This window comes from Amia ocellicauda, chromosome 8, assembly GCF_036373705.1.
Source record: "Amia ocellicauda isolate fAmiCal2 chromosome 8, fAmiCal2.hap1, whole genome shotgun sequence".
NCBI lineage: Eukaryota > Metazoa > Chordata > Actinopteri > Amiiformes > Amiidae > Amia > Amia ocellicauda.
The window spans coordinates 33,072,270-33,089,331 of record NC_089857.1 but is presented as its reverse complement, the minus strand read 5'-3'; the positions used below and the strand labels follow the sequence as shown (position 1 = coordinate 33,089,331).

Here is a 17,062-nt window from a genome sequence, read left to right as displayed (position 1 = left end):
CTAATTATTCCACCCCTTTCAGCTCCTGGTTTGCGCACCCCTATGGCTGTGCCCTGCCCATACCCTGCTCCCTTTGGCATCGTGCCTCACGCTGGCATGAACGGAGAGCTGACCAGCCCAGGGACCGCCTATGCTGGCTTACACAACATTTCTCCTCAGATGAGTGCTGCTGCCGCCGCCGCTGCTGCTGCAGCTGCCTACGGCCGGTCACAAGTGGTAGGTGCCCATCCACACTGTGAAGAATATGAGGGGCCTAGGACTATTGAAATCCGAGCCAGCACTCGGATCAAGTACCAGTGCTAAACCTATAAGTGTGTAGGCAGTAGAATGCCTTGTTCATTTGGGAAATTGATACGCATATTGCTCTTTTAAAAAATAAAAAATATGGATGAAACAACTTTTTATGTTTAAGTTAAAATATTTATATATTTTTCCTGCACTGCACTGTTATATGCATGTACAATATAGCATAGGCTTCAAGAAAAGAGGCTAAAATAATGGTTGTTACAAATTGTCAAATCTTCACAGTTGTATTGGGACTGTGATGTATTTATATCATGAATAGTCACTAATGTTTTTTTTTTTTGCTGTGTTTTGTTGTGAATATGTAGTGCATTTCAGTAAACCTGAAAACATGCAGCACAATATTTTTCCTCATGTCTACTCTAACATTTTAATTCAATGTTTCAATTTAATGATGCTTTTTTCAGCATTGTTCTGCTCCAAGACAGATAGTTTAAACTTCAGTTTTAAGTAACTAGGGGGGTTTGAATATGATGTAATTTTACAAATATAATCTGATGGAAATCAATTAAAACAACCAGGAGCAGATTCATACTTGACCTCTGCATGATAGACGCACATTGTGGCACTTTTCAGCAAGCAGTTTTCTGTAATTCTAAATTAAACTGAATTCCAGATGTTTTCTTTCTAATCAAATACTTTACCACCAATAACTCCATTTAATATATTTATCCATGCAATCTATGTGAACTGTCTTCAACGTCATGAAATTATGCATGGGATACAGAGTAATATGCATTGTTTTGACCACAAGACTGTGCTTATTGAAGTGGTTTTCAACTGAAGATCCCGTGTTTTTTAAATTGAAAATTGATTTTGGTTGTATTCACTATAGGTCGGCTTTGATCCACATCACCACATGCGAGTTCCTGGGATCCCTCCAAACTTGTCAGGAATCCCTGGGGGGAAACCGTACGTGTCTTGTTTACAGTTTATTCATTTTTAAATAGTGCCAGTGAATTCTGTGTGAGAATAGAGACTGTCATACAGGAAACTGCTGTTGAGCAATACTGCATATTTCCACCACACACACAAAACCCCCATTAATTTATTTAAAGTTTTTCTGGAAATACAGTTCACTAAACTGTGATCAACATTTTTAACAAGCGCAGCTCAAAACATTATCCGTACCAATCCTTAAGGAAATGTTCTGTTTGTATCTTTCTCGGACCACTACGGTCAGAAATTCCTTTGCCAATGTACCTCACCAACAGGATTTGCCTTTGACTGTTTTTCCAAGGGAAATGTACTGTGAGAAAATATTTTCTATTGATAAAACTGTAGTCTACAGTGTACTGAACCAGAATTTGTGGCTGTTCTGTAATGTGAAAGGCCCCTTAGAATTGAACTGGTGGGACAGAAACATCCTGCTGGCTTGCTAGGACTATAGTCTTGGCTAGGGTCCAGTCCAGTGAGGATAATCAAGACACTGACCGACAAGCTGACAGCTACACACATGCTTTGAGATAAGTTCAAGTGCTGTCAGCTTGAGTTCTACATCCCAAGCATGTGAGGGAATTCTTTACTTTACTCAACCCAGAAGTCATTAAATGTTGAACATTTGTGGCACACCAGAATACCTCTTCACCGAACTGCCAGAACAGCTCATTATTAACAGGCAGCAGTTAAGAAGTACTAACAGGCTTTAATTCTTTTGTTCTACACTTGGGGAAACAAAGCACAGGCCTCAGGCAATCAAGAACTTGTCTTTCTTTTCCAGAGATGTGTAATTCTTGTTAGATATATTCAGCATGTCTACCTGTGATTGAAAAAATAAATCTATTTGTGAATTACCGTATGCCAGAAGTGGGAATGTATCTTAACAACTTTTAATTGTTTTAGAATACATAATTTTTTAACTATATTCATAATTTGGTATGTTTTTAGTTTATTTGAATGTAAATTTCTGTGATTTTAGCTTATAATCCTGTATATTTTTTAATTTGTGTATATTAAACAGAAGCATGTATTCTTTTGTATTATAAATTATCATAGATGTATATATTTTTTTAACAATGTCTTTTTAGAACACATGGCTGCTTCTGAAAAAGTGTAATTTTCACTAAAATAGATTTTGATAGATTATTAGAACATCTTCTCCATATTACTTCTCCTATACATGTAACATTGTCCAGAATAGATCCTTTTCTTGACTGTTTGGAGGTAGATGCTTTATAAACTTTACAAACTACAAGCACAACTGGGTATAAATGAAGAGGTCTTGTGTCCATGGTAGGTTTCTTGAGGAGCGCCGGTCGGTTTCATCCTCATTCTCCTCATCCCACAGAGCCTACTCGTTTCATGTGAGTGCTGATGGCCAGATGCAGCCCGTCCCCTTCCCTCCAGATGCTCTGATTGGCCCAGGAATCCCGCGGCACGCCCGCCAGATCAACACTCTGAGTCACGGAGAGGTGGTGTGCGCTGTTACCATCAGCAACCCCACCAGACACGTGTACACTGGCGGCAAGGGCTGTGTGAAGGTCTGGGACATCAGTCACCCAGGCAACAAGAGCCCAGTGTCTCAGCTGGACTGTCTGGTGAGTGCGCGACGAGTGCCACAGTGACGTGGCGAGATGCCAGTTTACATTAGCCCAGGCCCATCCTCTTTCATCATGTACAGTGTCTCACCTTTCTTCAAAAGCCCTGCCTGTGCTGGGAAAAGAAGATGATGCAGGCGGGTCACAGGCTGTCAGATGATGCAAGATGAAAAGCAGAAAGTCATGGTCACAAAGGACAGGACAAGCTGGCAGATGTGAGCAGTGGTTATGAGGGACGGAAACGAGAAATCACAGGGAGTCTGGGCTTGAGGCAGACCATGCTCGTTCCTCGATATGCAGCAGTATAAATGCAAAGCAATACTTCCTTTGTAGTGATCTATGATACCACCGCAGTGTGATTTCTTCTCTTTTTTTTTTTCTTTTTTTTTTTTTAAAGATGTAAATATGAGATGAAAGTGAATGACTCTTCAAAGTAGTTTTATCTTCTTAATATGCGGGAGGTGAACAACGGAGAGGGGCATTCCAAGGGCACGCTGCACCATTTATGTTTATTGTTCTGAGGGTTTATAAAGGCAGGTTACTGAACAGTAAAATTAAACAGATTTCCGTAATGTAAATGTACATCAACCCCACTGTTTCTGTCTTTTGATATAGACAGTTACTTAATTCTGATCTGTCCTTACACACTTCCTTCATCAAGTGTAGCATATTGATTTACATATTTTCCACTTGTTTATACTTTATTCATGCCTCTGGAAAGGTGAGCCCCATTTCTAAATTACGGGTTCTGGAGTGGTTTGAGTTAAGCCAGCCACCTTGGTCACATGATACCTTGTGTGTGTTGTCCTAGTTCAAAATAAATTTTCCCACTTCTTGTCACTCAAAATATTTATTTATAATGGGAGGGCAGTGGTGGATATTATAATTTCATTAGATACTCATTTTACATGGATGACCCCCTATTGTTAAACTAAATTGATTTATTTTAGTTCTTCTATAATAACAGGTTAAAGTAGGCCACCATAATGTAGATATATATTCCATATATAAATTACATAGCTTCATCATTCAATTAACCTGAAGTAGAGCTCAGCTGGTATGGAGCTACTACTACAAACATAATACTGGAAGAACATGGCAGCTACCTGTAATCACAATGCATGAGACAGGCACTAGCATATTGGTGGTTTTTCTCACACTTTTTAAAGCTAAGGATGAGTTATATGCTCTTTTGACCAAAGAAATTATACCCTGATGGGAATTAGGAGTGGCCACCCTGAGTATCATGAGTATAACCTAGAATTCCTTTATAATAGCCAGTAGGAATAGCAGTAATAGTAGGAGACCAAACAAAAACATACTGTGAATTGCCTAGCTAGACACATTTCAATTTGAGACTCTGTTCCTCCTTGCTGACATAATACTTGGGTGTGGTTGCCTTTAAGTGCATGTATTCCATTCTCTTTGGAAGACAATCCTGAGATATGCCTTATGCTACCTGTCTCACATGTACGTAGTCTCTTTGTTTGTGAAATTAGGATACCAACAACTATCGACCTAAAGTCTGTCAACCAGTATTGTACACACAACTCTGCCCTGAAGGAAAAGGGCTGATCCCACCATATTGTGTACTATTGGGTTTCAACTAGAAGCACTTCAGAAGCAGACATTGAGGATAGAACAAATCATAAAAATGCTGAAAAGAGCAATTTCCCCAAAATTGAATAATCACTTTTAGAATAACATTTATGAGATTGTATTGTAAAGGGTTAAGTTATATGCAGTATTTATTTCATTGTCGAGAAATTCAATTTTAAAATCCCAGCCTGTTCATTTCAACATTCATTCAAGAACTTTTTATGAATAAAAAAATGGAATGTTTCTAACCTGTTTAGCTGTATTAGAATTTTCTTTTGTGTCTCTGCTTTATGATGATAATTAAGATTAAATGTCTTACCATGCCGAGTATGTAGATAATGCTTAAACATTTCTCTAATGTTGTGTGTGGGGAATTTTTATTTATTTTTTGCTTTGCTGGCATTAATCCACTCTATCATTGTCATAAATATAAATGCCTCATTAAGACAAGGAGGGAAAACAATACTTTTATGGATTCCTGCACTCATGTTAATATTGTTTTTCTTTCCTCATGAGTAATCTGTTGATGGGTCCTGTCTCCACAGAACAGAGATAACTACATCCGTTCCTGCAGATTACTCCCTGACGGGCGCACCCTGATTGTCGGTGGGGAGGCCAGCACGTTATCCATCTGGGACCTGGCGGCTCCCACCCCGCGCATTAAGGCCGAGCTCACGTCCTCGGCTCCTGCCTGCTACGCTCTGGCCATTAGCCCCGATTCCAAGGTCTGCTTCTCGTGCTGCAGCGATGGGAACATCGCGGTCTGGGACCTGCACAACCAGACTCTGGTCAGGTGAGGAAGGAAGTGGAAAGTTGAATTGACCGGTGTTAAAATTCTCAGATATTCAGATCCATTTATGTTCTTCCAAAGGACTTGTACCACCTTGACCGAGACTTTCTTTGTGTATTTCAGGTGTAGTATCTATTTTTTCCATATATGTGCAGATATTAAAGTGATATAAAGTGATATTAAAGTGAAAAAAATAATTAAGATTTGTACTATTATTCAAAATATTTTCGATTTGAAAGACACTTGCATTCTCAGGAGGTTATACATCTGTTAAACATATTTCAGGTAAATGTTCATAGAAGAAACTTCTATTGCTTTCCATGGATTATATTAAGATAAGCTGGTCATAAAAGAAACTATTAATTCTGTATTACCTCACTATAATACAGTGACCAGAATGCTGTGTTTAGCAGTACAATCACTGTTTCCATTTCCTTGTCTTCAGAATATGTATTTTTTATCATTTTTATTTATGTATTTATTAACCATAACCGTAATGCATATTTGTTCTAAGCTTGTCCCTTCATGTTCAACAGAGAACACTTTACACTAGTCCGCTATATTTAACTACCACGTTTCCTTGAACAATTCTACATGATGTACCTTTCAAGCTTCCTTGGAAGTCACATGTTTAGCCTCCTCTTGTCAAGATTGGCTATGTCTCAAGTTGGCTGACCCTTTCTCCAGCCTCTGTTGACTTAGCTGTCATGACTGGGTTGGCAATGGTAGCCAATGACCTTGCATACACATGGATGCCCAAAGAAGTGTTGACAATTCAGCATATCCTATTTTTTTTCCATCTGTTACATATTTTCACACTTGAGCAGCTATAAATGGGAATTAAATACTCTAGGGCAGTCTTTTTGTTGGGTTCTTATAAATGTATGTTCCATGTGTACAACAATGAATGAGCTGTCCATGTTATTTAGAAAATGTTATTTTCTTTGTATTATCAGGCAATTCCAGGGCCACACTGATGGAGCCAGCTGTATTGATATTTCCAATGATGGCACCAAGCTGTGGACAGGAGGCCTGGACAACACAGTGAGGTCCTGGGACCTGAGAGAAGGCAGGCAGCTCCAGCAGCATGACTTCACTTCACAGGTATACACATTCTGTTTACACATTGGTACCAGTTAATGTTTCTTTTTGCATCATTTCACAGATTTATCTGATTTAATGAATTCATACAGTTTCTGTTTGAAAAATGAAGAAAAGTAAATATATTATGTATATATTTTTCTGTTTCTGGGTTTCCCCCCAACCTTTGTACTTAACTTGACAAATTCAGCTGAAGTCAGTTTAAGGGCATCTTATTTATAACCGAGAAGCATGTGAACAGTGAAATTGACTTTAAGGGTGTTCTGCAGCATAACTAAATTTCTTAAAATTGACTTAAATATGCCAAGTATTTTTCATTTTCAGTTTGAACAGTAATATGTGTATGAGAGCACAATATATACAAACAACTTTTCATGCTAAAGACTTAACTTATTACGATTGTTCTGCATAATGAATTTTTCATCAATTAATGTAAATCAATTACTTGCTTAATGTTTCTGTCTAGACCTTTGCACAATTATGTGGTGTTATATTTTACCTTAAGCTTCCGTACTTAAGTTGGAGATTTAAATCTATATAGCTTGGCTAGATTTATACTTCTACCTGCGAAGAATCCTTGGAATGCACATATATATATATATATATATATACACACTCACCTAAAGGATTATTAGGAACACCTGTTCAATTTCTCATTAATGCAATTATCTAACCAACCAATCACATGGCAGTTGCTTCAATGCATTTAGGGGTGTGGTCCTGGTCAAGACAATCTCCTGAACTCCAAACTGAATGTCTGAATGGGAAAGAAAGGTGATTTAAGCAATTTTGAGCGTGGCATGGTTGTTGGTGCCAGACGGGCCGGTCTGAGTATTTCACAATCTGCTCAGTTACTGGGATTTTCACGCACAACCATTTCTAGGGTTTACAAAGAATGGTGTGAAAAGGGAAAAACATCCAGTATGCGGCAGTCCTGGGGGTCGAAAATGCCTTGTTGATGCTAGAGGTCAGAGGAGAATGGGCCGACTGATTCAAGCTGATAGAAGAGCAACTTTGACTGAAATAACCACTCGTTACAACCGAGGTATGCAGCAAAGCATTTGTGAAGCCACAACACGTACAACCTTGAGGCGGATGGGCTACAACAGCAGAAGACCCCACCGGGTACCACTCATCTCCACTACAAATAGGAAAAAGAGGCTACAATTTGCATAAGCTCACCAAAATTGGACAGTTGAAGACTGGAAAAATGTTGCCTGGTCTGATGAGTCTCGATTTCTGTTGAGACATTCAGATGGTAGAGTCAGAATTTGGCGTAAACAGAATGAGAACATGGATCCATCATGCCTTGTTACCACTGTGCAGGCTGGTGGTGGTGGTGTAATGGTGTGGGGGATGTTTTCTTGGCACACTTTAGGCCCCTTAGTGCCAATTGGGCATCGTTTAAATGCCACGGCCTACCTGAGCATTGTTTCTGACCATGTCCATCCCTTTATGACCACCATGTACCCATCCTCTGATGGCTACTTCCAGCAGGATAATGCACCATGTCACAAAGGTCCAATCATTTCAAATTGGTTTCTTGAACATGACAATGAGTTCACTGTACTAAACTGGCCCCCACAGTCACCAGATCTCAACCCAATAGAGCATCTTTGGGATGTGGTGGAACGGGAGCTTCGTGCCCTGGATGTGCATCCCACAAATCTCCATCAACTGCAAGATGCTATCCTATCAATATGGGCCAACATTTCTAAAGAATGCTTTCAGCACCTTGTTGAATCAATGCCACGTAGAATTAAGGCAGTTCTGAAGGCGAAAGGGGGTCAAACAGTATTAGTATGGTGTTCCTAATAATCCTTTAGGTGAGTCTGTATGTGTATGTGTATGTGTATGAATATATATTATTTATTTTTTTCCTTGCAGATCTTTTCTTTGGGATACTGCCCTACTGGAGAATGGCTGGCTGTAGGAATGGAGAACAGTAATGTGGAAGTCCTGCATGTCACTAAACCAGACAAATACCAATTGCATCTTCATGAGAGCTGTGTTCTATCACTCAAGTTCGCCCATTGTGGTAATTATACTTGCTTGTTCTTTATATACACGTGGCAGTTTTGTTTTTCTGAAGGATATTTGTTATTTGTATTACTGCTTTGAATAAGTACACCATTATTTAAAAAAAATGCAAAGGTATTTTGTAATTAAAACAATAATAACAGGTTTTATCTGATGAAATAGATTAATTTATAAACCACCCCCTGTTGTAGCTTCCTTGTTAAAAGCATTGTTGTGATGACTGACATTTACAGTAACTATACTGGATTCAACAATGAAAATCAAAAAGCAAAGCATAAACTATAGGTTTTATTCTATAAAATACTGAAATCTGAAAGACAATTTTCTTCCATAAAAGAGAATGCTAAAACACACTTTTTTTTATTGTAATCTCAAGCTCAAATGTATATTTGGAGGTTTCATTTGTATGTAATTTGTGATAAATCATCAGTTAATCTATTCTATTTTACTATGTAGTCAGTTATGCAAAACCAAATATCCTAATATCATTAGCTATCATGTTATCATCTAAGAATTTAAACAAGCACATGTGTAAAGGGTTAGATAGAAGGGTACTCTGAAGTCACACTGCAACGGTAATGAAAGTTTAGGTGTTAATGAACCTCTGGCTGTGCTTCAGGATTGTGCAGTTGATTGGATTAACTTGTTATCATCAGTAAATTAGTTAGTGCGCTGAGGATTCTGTTTGCTGTTTACTGTGCAAGGATAAATGCCATTCTGGGATTTGCCAGGAGGATGTCTGTGCTTCTGATTTCCCTTGATCAAAGACAGTCAAGTTTGTTGAAGGATAACCGCTGAACTAAGTATGTGCTTCAGCAAGTTACAGCTTAGTCTTTCCACTTTTCTGAAAAGATAAGGCTTTCAATAATCTTAAAGAGTTGGTTTAAAATATTTTAGTATTTACAGCAAGACCATCCTTTTAAGTTTATTTTTTTTCCCTGGATTGAAAATGTTTATCTTCCATTGCACCCTTGTGTTCTACCAAGACACTAATAAATTGACAAAAAGTAATCTCAGGTTGCACTAGTTCTTAGTGCTAACCGTAAATTGCAGATATTTCAAAAATGGCAGGTGTTGAGCTCACTGCTAGACTAAACAATAGTCAAAAGTGTTACTGATGAAATTGCAAGACTGAGTAGCACTACAAAGTTACAACTGCAGGACTCTTCTATTGGTACTTGAAAATGCATTGTTGGTAGATTGCATGTGACAAATGCGGTGCAAGCTCCCGAAGTCTGACCTTCACGCTCTGGTTTGCGTTAGTAGTCTGCTCAACACAACTCCTAATCCTTTACCTTTAAGAAGTTAATGAATTTGCATGTCCACATTAATTTGAGACCTACTCATTATCAACTTTCTCTCTGCATTGCTACTCCCTTGATTGAATCTTTCTCCTCCTCAATATTAATGTGCATTTTTCAAAATGATGAATTACTGTTATAGCTCTAGAGACATAATTATTGGCCAAGCACCGAAACATTTCCAATTTGCTTTCCTGTACTTTTTTTCTTTCATTAGGTAATTAATCTGCAAGTTCATTGGAGGCAAGGGTTTAATCCTCTTTTTTTTCTTTCCCCTTCTCTTAATGTAACACTTATACAGGTAAATGGTTTGTGAGCACTGGCAAAGACAACCTTCTGAATGCTTGGAGGACACCGTATGGAGCAAGTATATTCCAAGTAAGTAACCCTTCAGCAGATATTACACAAAAAGAGAAATTGGTTACTTTTTTTTTTTTTTTTTTTTAATGTTCAGCATTACTACTTGCTTGTATTTCAAAATGCTGGTGGTAGGCAGGGTTTATGGTGACACCTTTTCTGGCAAGGCATGTGGAAAATAGTGCCGCAGAGAAAGCAATTTCTTCTGCATTCTGTTTATGATCTCTTGCTGGCACCAGCTAATTTGCAGCAGTGGGGGTTAAGAGATAATGACAGTTGGGCACTGTGAGTCAGGAAAGCTGCTTTGGAGCACATCTTGTCAGATTGCTTCGTGGCTTTGAGTCGGTGTCACTAGTGACTGTGAAATAAGGTCTTAAAACAAGCATCTGAGACTGGTAGAGGCTTGGCTTGAAGGTGTTACGTTTTTTTTTTTTTTTTTTTTGTTTGATGGTTTTGTTTTTTGAGTTATATATATAAGAATTTGCGATTATCTGTATTTCTGTACACAGAAAAACTGTACATTTTCTTTTTTCAAAATTAATATTACACAATAAATTTGAAGATATTGTGGTTAAAAATGATAGACTCTTTTGACCCGGTATAATATCAATCTCATTTAGGGACAGCAGATGCAGGTTGTTGAGGTATAGCTTTATCAACTGCAAGTAGGCGTCAGTGAGTTGAAACAGCTTGAGATTGCTGTATGAAGGTACCCTGCTCTTGGATTGCTTTTAATGGTGAAGCATAGAGTGGCAGGGATGACATCATAAATCTTTCCACGGGAGAAGAAAACACATCATGCTGACTATGAATAAGGTGTGATATTTTCTTGGTGTCATGAAAAGTAGCAAGGGGAATACTGTAGCACACATAAATCATCATGCCAGCTCTTTCCCTCTGGTAGTATACTCTTAATTACCTCTAATTATCCAACCACATGATCTCAGAGGTTAGAGCTTTTTTTTTTTTTTGTTAGCATAAACAAAATTGCAGTGAATGGTGGGAGAACTGCATAGCAATTACTGCATTCAAAAGCCACCCACTTCCTTAAAGTACAAGAACGGACTTCGGTTTATTTGTACGGTACAATCTGTAAATGTTATTGAAGTATAAATGTGTGTGTGTGTGTGTATTTTATATTTATCTTTGTGTATTCTTAGTAAACATGTTGAATTAAGTTCTATATTTTAATAACTCAATTTATTTTGATGTTTTTAAATTCTTTGAACATGTGTTTAGATCTTTTTTTATTTTTTAAGTGTTGTTCTGAGATGAGTGACAAGTTTCCTTCCAGATTCATCGGAGAATTTAATTTTCTTACAAGAGCACAGTTTTCTTTATGGCATTATATTTTATTATTTTTTGGAATTTCACATGTCCTTAAGAGAACCCTTTGTAGGGTTATCTTATTGTTATTCATCTGTGAAAGGCTGTAGGTAGTGCTTTTAGCAGTTGTCATTAAACCAGAGGTTGAATTGTACATGCTGTCTCGGGGTTGGATAGAAACTACTCTAGAGATGAAACCAATGGACACTTTTTTGCACACTAAAATGCAGTGACTCCTCAAGGGGGTTTAGAAATCCTGCATTTGGTTTAGTGTTCAATTGTGGCACGTCAGTTAGTGTACAATTATCCAGTATGAGATTTGAGATCATATATAACAACCTCTTCCATTTAGTGGTGTGTGCGTGCGTGTGTTTTCTCAATACATTTGCCTAGTTATGCTTGAGATCTTACATGGTCAGTTACTTTGCTGTTTATTCCATTGCTATTTGTAAAAAAAGACCAGATGTTGTAAAACAATATTTTCAGAAGTTAAATATATATGTGTGTATGCGTGTGTGTGTATATGTGTGTGTGTGTGTATGTATATATATATATATATATATATATATATGTGTGTGTGTGTGTGTTCACCATGTGTAGTATGGCTTGTAAAGGTTGTGAATTTGTTAGCGCCTCAACTCTACAGTACTGGCCTGGGAGAGGGTAGATGTGTCTTTCCAAGAAAAATAATGACTTTTATGATTTCTCATGCATTTGAAACCACTTACAGGGTTTGGGATCTGCCAAGAATGACAGATAATGTTTTGAACACACTAACTTTAAGGGGTGCGATTGCCAGCAACCGCTGAGAAAATAATCTATTAAATCATTTATTTCTGGCAGCATACAAACAAGACTGCTATTGGTGGATAAAGTTACTGTTTGAAAACATCTGTTTCTGTTTATTTCCTTTGAAAAATAAAAAAATAAAAGTGCAAGATGAATCGCTAGCATGTGAGAGATTTTATTTTTTTATTTTTTTGCATTTTACGATATGCCATATGACATTTTTTTTCCTCTCTCCTTTGTTTCTAGTCTAAGGAATCCTCTTCTGTGCTCAGCTGTGACATCTCTGTGGATGATAAATATATTGTCACAGGCTCTGGGGACAAGAAGGCCACAGTCTATGAAGTTATTTATTAGATAAAGGATTTGAATACAAAGAGGACTCCTGCTGAAGCACTTTGTTCTATTTGTTCTTTAAGACTGGACTTTCGGAAACAAGAATTTGTATAAAAACAAGAATCCACCACATCAACTCTGACGTATTTTACTACTATATTATGGATGTACAGTTAACACTTGATACCAAATCTTCAAAGCAGAAATGACTAATAAAACAAACCAAGCTTACGCTCCATGAAGCAAACACATTGACTCTGTACAGTAGATTTAAGCTATTTATTTTTAAGGAGATTTTCTAACCAATGTTTAAATGGAATTGGATGCAGCTGCTTGACACATAAGTTGACATGGAAGGTATGTTCTTGGTATTTATTGTTTTATTTTGATGATTTATTAGTATTATTATTATTAGATCTATACATCTAATAACTTGTTTTAAAAGGTAATACTTTGTAACATGATTGGTATTAAAGTTCTGATATATATAACCTCAGGTGTCCACAGTAATTAAATATTAAATTGTAACTATCAATTATATTTCTCCTCTTGGGAGCAAAAAGCTTTTCATTTATTATGTAAAATTACTGGAAGTGAATCACCTAAGACCTTTTATAATTGCCTAAGCTATAATAACAATAATAAATAAATAATAATGTGACGGCTTTATAACATTTCTTTTTAACATTTGAGAGTGCTGCCTCTCTACACTGTTTTAAAACATTAAGAATGTAATGGAAATGTAAAAACACTTAGAAAAGGTTGTTTTTTTTCCAGATCACCCCAAAAATACATTAACGCATTAACATGTTTCAATGTATTCCATTTTCTCTTCAGAAGAGGGTCATTTGAACAGGTTGTAATGAAGGTTAAAACCATTAAAATGACAGAACCTCATTCTGGTAACATTAAGGAAAATACATCTATTAATCTGAACAGAGGTTATTATTTTTGCAAGCATGCGGCCACTTTAATGTCATGTTTTTGAGACTGAAATGACAAAAGCCAGTGAGCAAAACATGAATGGCACCTGTCTGAGGGTGTGTTGTAGGAGTGCGAGTCATTGACTGATCTGGGTCACTTCCTGTAGTCATGTTTAGGATGGCGATGTCTGAGCTGTAAAATAACATGGTATACATTTTCTTTCTTATGCTTTTGTTTGGCTTTCAAATGTCTGCTGGTTGTTAACCTTTCGTTCTGCCTTTCTCTTTCAGTTTTGCAGAAGGGTGGTATTATCTCCAGCCATTGGCAGGAAATGCTGTTCTCTTGCAAAAGCCAAATATTTATACAGCAATGCCCATTTGGATTACATTCCAGTTATTAAAGAGCATGGACAATGCAGTGTAAGCAGGAGGAAAGGCACGCCGATCGATTGCTTTTTTGTATTACACTGATGCCCATGGAACTCCGGCAACTACCCACAACCCAATTGTTCTCCAGCTTCAGGATTACAGAAGTCAATGAAGATAACAAGATAAATGCCTATGTCCTCCTGTCATGGATTGTTGGCCAATATGTTTTGGGATGTGCATTGGAGTTCTTTCCAAAAGACACGCTTATTCTTTGCCAGTTATATGTAAATAACATTTTTCTTTTCTTTTGGACAGTCTGTGCATTGAATGCTTACAAGAACCAAGTCTGTGGATCTGCTGATGTACAGTGCCTTTGCTGCTATAGATCAAACCATTAATATAGGTAATAATATATTGTATTGGTTTAGGTGTTCTCCATTTGCTATTAGAATATAGAGCCACAATATCCAGTTTACAATAGACTTGTCTACTTGAGTTCCAGAAGTGGTAGACAACTTTATTCTGAGTTCTTGGTGTTTTGTGTCATGAAAAGCTTTGGAGAATATTGCAATGTTGAAGGATTTTGATACTAAAACTTGTCATGTATATAGTTCTGATGCAACAGTAGCTGTTTTTCTTTTTTTATTTATTCTTTTTTTGCAACAATTTGCAGTGATATATGAAATGGCACTGCAATACATTTTTGCAGATTGTCTGATTTCAGAGTTATTGGTTTGTGATTAAATTCGAGCTTCATTTTTGAAATAGTAAAAACTGGTTATTAACATGGCAGCAGGGGCAACAAGGGGCTATAGAGACCTGGGGCAGTGATCAAAGTCATTGTATTGTTTATTATTGATAATAGTAATTAACATTTTGCAGTATTTAGCATTCAGTTCTAATACATGGATGAGAATTTTGCAAGCTCTTTGGTCATTATGTGAATAAAAACATCTCTATAATTTATAAACTCGAACACATATGGTGAATACTATATATATATATATATATATATATATATATATACACAAATTTGTGCAATGATTTTAATCCCATCTGGGCCCAGTTGCCTATGTACAAAAAGTCTAGCACAGCTTGCAGCTAAGAAGTGAAAACCATACTAATCTATTGATGTTCCTCATTTGAAAATAACATACAGACTTTTTGTGCAAATACAAAGCAATGAGGTTAAGTCTTATGTCTCAAAGATGCTTGCAAGAAATTTAACAAATATGTAGAATACACTATTGGATATAACATGCATGGCATCATCTGTTTGGGAAAGAAAAGAACTGAAGCAAAACAGATGGGTGGAAAAGACAATTAAAAGATTAGGGAAACAGAGAGTGGTCTCCAAATATGCACGAAATTGTGTTGGAGAATCCTGTGAGGAGAACTCTCTGTTCAGTGGCATGGCTCTGCACCAGACATTGCTGAGCAATTAATGATTTTGCATTATTATCATGATGATTGATAATTGATAATTATGTTAAGAAATATTCATCATAGATTTTAATATTTTTATATATAAAAAATACAATACATATATTTTTTTTATGAGAAGCCAATGCCAATTAAGCAATATTAATATTACTATTTAAAATCTATAAGTTTTAAACTACTTTAGTTGTATGACAATAATATTACACCAATGAACAGAAGAATTGCATTTAATTTAAATGATACACTTTTACTTATGCACCAGCTGTCCAAGCTATTAAAAATAGTATATTGCTTGGAGGGCAACCTATAGATGAGGCATTAGCTTTACTTTAAGTCCAATGCTGCCATGAACATTGGTACTTTCCTTTGTTTGCTCACAGTTCCTATTCACAATGTAATTGAAATATAAGTTTCAAGCATTTTTGATTTTGACATTGATCCTAATGCAGATCACATTCTGATTAATTGCTCAGCACTATTGTCTTTTAAACAGGGTTACATCCATTTCAAGTGCCACCACTTTTCCAGTGTATTTAGACAATATCAGCTTATCCACTAGTGCCATTTATTTATCCAAATTGTAATGTATCAGTGAAGCTGTGTAATTCTCTCCCCTCAAGAGGATAGTTTTATATTCTCTCTAAAATCTTGCCTTATTCATTTTTTTTATTTATTTTTAATAAACACTGTTCCCTCTTGACAACACCCTGAAACATTTTAGACCCCATTCTTCGTAAATAACTTTTTAGAATCAGGGAAAGTTATTTCAATTTTAATTGGACTAGAAAGAGTTCTGTGTAAATGGGACATACAATATAAATACTCTTTCATTAAAAATAATTTATATTTGTTAACTACCTAGAGCACTAAGCAACTAAACAAGCATTGTTATCAGTTGTGCATAGCCATTCAATTTAATAGGTGTACAGAGGAAAAAATGTTTGTTACTTTTTTTGCATAATCTTTTAAGTAAAAACAAAAAATGTAATCTGCTAAATAATTAAATATGTCTTGTTAAAGATTCTGCATATGCCTGTCAATGTGTGACTATCCACAACATCATACCTAACTTTGACCAATTTTATTGTTACCTGAAGACATTTTTAGACTGCATTGCTCTGTTCATCCAAGGTTTTCTACTGTGTGTAACAATGAAACGGCAAAATTTATTCAGTAGGAACTCCTGGTTATGCTTTGGTATTGAATAGTTGGTCGAGATACTATTTTATAAATAAATTTAAAAATGTGTACGCTAAAAAACAAAAAAAAACAAAAAAAAAACTACCTGTTGCTAGGTGTTAAATTGTTTCTTTAATACAACATGCATTTTGTCTGTTTTTTCTAGTCTGTGTCTAAATTTATTAAAAACATCTATGGAATTACCTTGAGTGTTTCAAGTTCAGGTATGGTCTCTTATTGTCCGTGTCCTTCCTCAAATTGATAATCCATTCCTAGTTCTTACTGTCATGACAGGCATGAAAAATGCTTTGAAAATAGGATGTGCAATACTCCAGTTATGCTGGTATATTGGCTATTAACCAAGAATCCTAAAATAATATTGTTATATATCCAATATTCTACTTTGAATATTGGGTTAATTAAAAACATGATTCCTTCCTATCGCCATATAAACCGCTGATATCACAGATCTTGATTAGCACTATAAATAACATTGGGTATTCAAAGACTAGTGCATGTCATGGTCTGTGAAACCAGCCCCTAGTACTTATTCCTGAGTGTATTAATTAAATATAAGGTCATCATCTCTAAGAAGGCTTTGCCCCCTCCACCATTAAGGATTTGTACTTCTTTTTTAATATGCATACAAAATGTGCTGATGTTCAGAGCAGA

General features: G+C 36.3%; 1 protein-coding gene across 3 annotated transcripts in view; it reads left to right on the top strand.

Moving 5' to 3' along the window:
• LOC136754889 (transducin-like enhancer protein 4) overlaps positions 1–16,594 on the top strand; it is a 70,131-nt gene extending 53,537 nt beyond the window's left edge. For all 3 annotated transcript variants that reach the window (XM_066711103.1, XM_066711101.1, XM_066711100.1), the window contains 9 exons: positions 23–216; positions 1,139–1,215; positions 2,591–2,840; positions 4,985–5,232; positions 6,186–6,333; positions 8,218–8,368; positions 9,973–10,049; positions 12,390–12,833; positions 13,691–16,594. In XM_066711103.1, coding sequence (XP_066567200.1) covers positions 23–216; positions 1,139–1,215; positions 2,591–2,840; positions 4,985–5,232; positions 6,186–6,333; positions 8,218–8,368; positions 9,973–10,049; positions 12,390–12,497 — 1,253 coding nt within the window. In that variant the 3' untranslated portion in view covers positions 12,498–12,833; positions 13,691–16,594. The remainder of the gene's footprint in view (positions 1–22; positions 217–1,138; positions 1,216–2,590; positions 2,841–4,984; positions 5,233–6,185; positions 6,334–8,217; positions 8,369–9,972; positions 10,050–12,389; positions 12,834–13,690) is intronic.
• Positions 16,595–17,062: the final 468 nt, after the last annotated feature.